Consider the following 6,000-nt stretch of genomic DNA (forward strand, 5'->3'; position numbering starts at 1 on the left):
CTCAATGTTTACTGTGTTACCTTCAATTTTATAGTGTAAATACCAGAAAAATACATTTACCAAATATCAAAATCTCAATTGCAAGCAATGCTACGCAGGAGAAAGTGCTGGTAGCCAATTATCAGCAAACTGCCTGAAACTGGAGGTAATATTTACCTATTTTTAAACATATTAAACTGGATACAACAACAAACAGCAATGTGTTGTTTTATATAAAAATGTGTGAATCGACAGCATGCGAGAGGGATTCTGCATAAGTGGATAGAATAAGTGTAGAATTTACACTGGTGTAATGTTTTGTGGGCCTGCTGACTGAACTGCCTTCAACTTAAAAAAAAAGCTTAGAGCTATTTCGGCAGTTTCAAGGAAGTCTGGCTCCTAGTGATCGAAAGAATGATACCGCACTGCCATTATCATGCTTCGATCTGTTTGATCCAGGTTTACATCCAAAGACTTCAGTTAATGATCGATTAGTACGAAAGGATCTCTACGTCTGGAGTTTATTTCCAGAATGGGTGTTTCCCCCTTTTGGAAGCCTCGCACGACAGAACCACTTGCCTAAGAGTTGGGTGAAAATTCGCAACCCCACCCACCACCAAACCCAGCCCAAACCACGTACAGACAGACACTCACACATACAGTCACAGACCACCACCATCGTGCCTGTGTGTCATTCAGGACACGCGTGAATGCTTTCTGAATCGTACACGTGAGAATTCTCTCCGCTCACTTGAAACAAGTAAACCTTCTCACAGTCACACGGCAGATTAGTTAGCGAGAGTGACAACCCTCTGGAGTGGAGTCACTGGCGAGGTGTTTGGATTTTTCAACCGAATGAAACCCCGGCGTGTGTTGACGGTGTTCTTGCTCGAATAAATATCGTGTGGGCGAACCAGACCATTTTTATTTTCTCTCTCTGTCTCTCTCTGTCTCTGTGCCCCTCGAAATATTCTGAGTTTACTTGGTCCAACCACCACCTCCTACCCCCGCCCCGCCACCGCCACCAGCACTACCTCCTCCGAACTCGGTGGATTTTGAAAAGATGTGAAGCGCACAATAGATCGAGTTAGTGTAACAGAGGCGAAAGCAATCGCGCTGACCCTGGGCACTCAGACAGACTGCACAATGTGTGCACAACTTCTACAATGGTCGCTGCGTGTTACCGCCAAGAGGGAAACGGCCTTACGCCGAGCAGTCTTTTCGGGTCGAGGAAGGTGGGGAAGGAAAACTTAAAAGAAAACAGATATTTTTGGGACCGGCCTACAAGCTCGACGCTTTGGGCCCTCCTGCAAAGAGGGACAGCCACCCGCAGCAACCAACAACAAAATAAAACCAGACAAGAGGGAACAAACGGCGGCTTTAACCCTTTCCCAGTGCACCCAACCGCACTCACACTTTCACCGATCGCTGTCCCTTTAAAGGTCGAGGGAGCCGGGTGAGGACTCGGCGCCGATCCCCGCTGCCGTGTTGGAGATCCGAAGGTTGGCCAACTCTCTCAAGTTGACCTCCGCCATAACTAAGCGAGAAAGTTGTCGCCCGCTGACATCATCATATTCCCCCACTTGCACACTGGTTCCCACACACTCTGGCCAACTGCTGCGATCACAGGCTCCGTTCACATCGCAGCCCTGCGTGCAGGATGCCGGAAGAGCTAGGATATTCGCGATTCCAATGCAGGAGAACGGTCGTCCTCTCAAACCATTTGCGCGAGTCTGCAAACTCGCCTCCCCCACCCCATTGAATGGGAGCTAAATACCTGCTCCGGCACTCACACACGGTCTAAAGAGAAGCAACTATCAGGTCACGGGCACTGGAAAAGATGCATTGCTTTTCGTGAGAGGAGCATAAACACCAAAAAGTTCCTCAGACCCTTGGAGACGGACATAGAACAATAAAAGTCTCCCTCACACCGAAGACAAATGAGTCAGAGAAAGGTGTAGTGTTTGGTAAATTAATTTGCAAAGTACATTAAAGTTTTCTCTCTGCTCTTCCAACGTTAAGAAATGTGAGTTTGGATGACGTCAGACAGTTGAAATAAGATAGTGGATTTACAGCCATCGTCAGCCTGTTGCCAGGCTTTAGGGACACTGCACTGCAAATAGCAAGTGAAATTCCACCGAGGTCATTTGACCACTCCATCCTGTTAGCTTACCTCGGCATGTTTGGAAATGAGAGTGTCTTGTAGCTGTCGGTCGAAACAACCACCCTGACACGCACAAAAAAACAATTATAACATCATTGTGTCCGTCTCTGGCTTGTTCAGAGAGTCCAACTGAGCAGCTGAACACGCTAAAGACCATTTATATATGTTTTTTAAAAAGCATGTGCTGGAAATCTGATCACGAACGGAAAATGCTGAGGACACACTCAGGTCAATCAGTATAGGTGGAGAGGGCAGATACGCCAGCCTTTCAGTTATAATCAGCCCTGAACCGCTGAGTATTGGCACCATTTTCCGCTTTTCAAAGTGAATTTGACGCCTTGCGCTGGGAACCTCGGCGCATCACATTGTCCACTCTGGACTCAGGTGTAGAACTCATACCTGTTGAGTATTACGTGTATTTTCAGTTTCTATTTCAGATTTCCAGCATCTACGGCATTTTGCATTTGTTTGCAGTTGTACTGTTGCTTTTAAACGGTTCCTCATTGAAAAAACAAATCTATTCCAAATAATTTTGCTGCCCCCATCAAACTTTTTGTCTAATACTTTAAATTTCTTATCTAAGTAAACATTTAAAATTCTCAATTGCACAGAACGTTAGTCAATTCCTTGTGGTATGCCAGTAAATCAGTTTAGATCAAGAAGAGAAGATAATTGAACTGGGCCATGTAGATGAAAGATTGGGATCTGATGAATTTAGGCTCAGGCAAAGACCAGGATTTGACCTGGAAGACTTATCACATCCAAGCCCTATTTATGCATACTGTTTATTTTCTGCCAACCAGTCAGTTTTCTATCAATGCATTACACACCATGAGTTTTTATTTTCTGCAAATACCATTTATGTGCCACCTTATCAAATGCCATCTGGAAATCCAAGTCCAGCTCATCTGCAGGTTTACAATTATCCACAGACCATGGAACTCCATCAAAGAACTCCAACAAATTGGCTAAACATGATTTCTCTTTGATGAAATGATGTTGACTCTTGCTGACTACTTCATGTTTTTCTAAGGTATAATCCCTTTCATAATTCCAATGCCTTCCAGATATCAGATGTCACGTTACTTGGTCTACATACAGCCTTTCTCCTTCTTGAATAAAATGATTATATTTGCTACAAAAACAGAAGTTGCTGGAAAACGTCAGCAGGTCTGGCAGCATCTGTGAAGAAAAAAATCAGAGTTAACATTTCGGGTCCAGTGACCCTTCACAGATGCTGCCAGACCTGCTGAGCTTTTCCAGCAACTTCTGTTTTTGTTCCTGATTTACAGCATCCACCATTTTGATTGATTATATTTGCTACTTTCTTGAGATATAATGAAGAAAATAATGTGTTAATGTGACAATTAATAGTGCAACTCCAGTGAGCTACTGTAACTGTCTCGTGGTTTATCAGACTGTTTAGACCCTTATTATCCTATTCATTGCTGGACTGAGCTTTCAACGTATCTTCCTTCTGTCAGAAAGACATCTACTTCCAATTCATTATGTAATCCATTTACACGCTGGTCAAGTCAAAAAGGAAATTTCTGCTGAAACTCTTGTTCACACCACTGTCATCTTCAGATTCAATTACTCCAAAGATTTTCTAGGTCCAATACTGCTTTCATCTCTGCTAAAATAGAGATCAGTATGAATCCAAGCTACTATTATGACGTTGTTGTAAAGAGATGCTGACTTGCACTTTTTAAAATGTCAACTTCCATGCAATAAGTTTGAAATTAAATATGATTGAACACAGAACAGCCTTAAAACAAGTGCATATTATGATATATAACTACATAGTTATTACAATACCTTTAGTGCTGGAAAGTGACGATTTAGTATATCTTTGCCAGTACAGACTTCTTGGGCCACAATTGTCATTTTAAAGAAAGCTACTGAGCCAGTACCTATTGTTGATTATGTTTAAATGTTTAACTGAGGCAATTTTCTAACTACACAACCAATCTTTCAATACGGTTTCGATATGTAATTGATTATACATGAATAAACCTTTAGGGAAGGAATCTTCCATCCTTACCTGGTCTGGCCTACACGTGACTCCAGACCCACAGCAATGTGTTGACTCTTAACTGCCCTCTGGGCAATTAGGGATGGGCAATAAATGCGGCATATCCAGCAACACCCTCATCCTGTGAATGAATAAAAAAAACATGGCAACATTAATTTATTAGTACCTTTACTGCACTAAGTTATCCAACATAATTTTTCTGGTGTATATCAAACAAAATGTAGTAACAAACTACACATAGAAATGTACGAGAGATATTAAGTAGATTTTAAGGATTGTCTTAAAGCAGGAAAGAGGGGAAATATGTGATTTAGGGAGGAAACATAACCATCCTGGAGGTTAACTTTGACCAGAAAGTGAACTCGACTACCCTTATAAATAACAGCAGAAAATGCTGGAGAAAATCACCAGGTTTGGCAGCATCTGTTGAAACAGAGATAGAGTTAATGTTTCAAGTCTAATATTACTCTTCTTCAGAACAGAGGATGGCATGATGGCTCAGTGGTTAGCACTACTGCCTCAGTGTGTTGGACCCAGGTTTGATTCCACCTTCATTTGGCTGTCTGTGTGGAGTTTGCACATTCTCTCTGTGTCTGGCTGGGTTTCCTTCCACAGTCCAAAGATGTGCAAGTTAAGTGGATTGGCCATGCTAAATTGTTCTATAGTGTCCAGGGATGTGCAGGCTAGGTGGGTTAGACATGGGAAAAGCAGAGTTACAGGGATGGGGTAGGTCAGGGTGGGATTGCTGTTTGGGGTGGTGGTGTGGGCTTGATGGGAATGGCCTGCTTTCACACTGTAGGGATTTGATGATGATATTTTATTCGAAACTTTAAATCTGTTGCTCTCCCTCCACAGATGCTGCCAGACCTGCTGAGTTTCTCCAGGATTTTCTGTTTATTTCAAATTTCCAACATTTGAAATATTTTGCTTTTATTTGAGTAGCCACACATATACTGTAGCTCCAAGAATAGGTCAGAGGCTGGCAATCCTGCAGCAACTCATTTCCTGACTCCCTGGAGGGAAGCCTGCCTACCACCTCTAAAGCATAAAACGGGAATGCAATGGATTACTCCTTACTTATCTGGAAAAGTGCAGCTTCAGCAACACTCAATAAGTTTAACACCATCCAGAACAAAGCAGCCTGCTTCAATAGTGCCACATCCACAAATATTCACTTCCTCCATCACCGATGCTCAGTAAGTGTGGTGTGTACCATCAACAAGATGCACTACAGTAGCTCACCAAGGCTCCTTAGATAACATCTTCCAGACTCACAAATGTTACCACCTGGAAGGGCATCAACAGAAGGTACATGAAACACCACCACCTGTAAGTTCCATTCTAAGCCACTCACCATCTTGACTTGGAAATATAATGCCAATTCTTCAATGTCGCTGGGCCAAAATCCTAAAATTGCGCGCATGACAGCATTGTGGGTATAACTAACCAAATGAAATGCAGCAGTTCAAGAAGCCAATTCACCACCACCTTCTCAAAGGCAATTAGGGATGGGCAATAAGTGCTGGCCCAGCCAATGACATGCCCATCCTATGAATGAATGAAAAAAAAGTTTTATGATCTTGGTAATGGATACACAATCATCAGTGATGGAGTGATGAAAATTTTAAGTGCTCAAGAGATAAGAATTGGAGGTTGCGCTCTTTGGAGAATGGGAGGAGATTACAGAGCTAGGGAGCAATGAGATGAAGGAGGGATCTAAAAACAAGGATAAGAATTTAAAAAGCAGAAACCTATGCGGGCTAGCATGCACAAAGGTTACAGTCGAATCAAATTTGGTACACGTTGGGACATGAAAAGTTTT

At 42.6% G+C, this 6,000-nt stretch overlaps 1 protein-coding gene across 7 annotated transcripts in view; it reads right to left on the reverse strand.

Annotated features, from left to right (window-relative positions):
- raf1b (Raf-1 proto-oncogene, serine/threonine kinase b) overlaps nt 1-2,249 on the reverse strand; it is a 92,836-nt gene extending 90,587 nt beyond the window's left edge. For 4 of the 7 annotated variants that reach the window (XM_059649841.1, XM_059649845.1, XM_059649842.1 and 1 more), the window contains exon 1: nt 1,394-2,006. Coding sequence is in view for 2 of the 7 variants with exons in the window: in XM_059649840.1 (XP_059505823.1) it covers nt 2,153-2,160 (8 nt within the window). In the remaining 5 variants the exon portion in view is untranslated. Of the gene's footprint in view, nt 1-1,393; nt 2,007-2,152 lie in introns of those variants that run through there. The other 3 variants (XM_059649840.1, XM_059649839.1, XM_059649844.1) reach the window with 2 other exon arrangements.
- Nucleotides 2,250-6,000: the final 3,751 nt, after the last annotated feature.

This window comes from Stegostoma tigrinum, chromosome 11, assembly GCF_030684315.1.
Source record: "Stegostoma tigrinum isolate sSteTig4 chromosome 11, sSteTig4.hap1, whole genome shotgun sequence".
Classification (NCBI taxonomy): domain Eukaryota; kingdom Metazoa; phylum Chordata; class Chondrichthyes; order Orectolobiformes; family Stegostomatidae; genus Stegostoma; species Stegostoma tigrinum.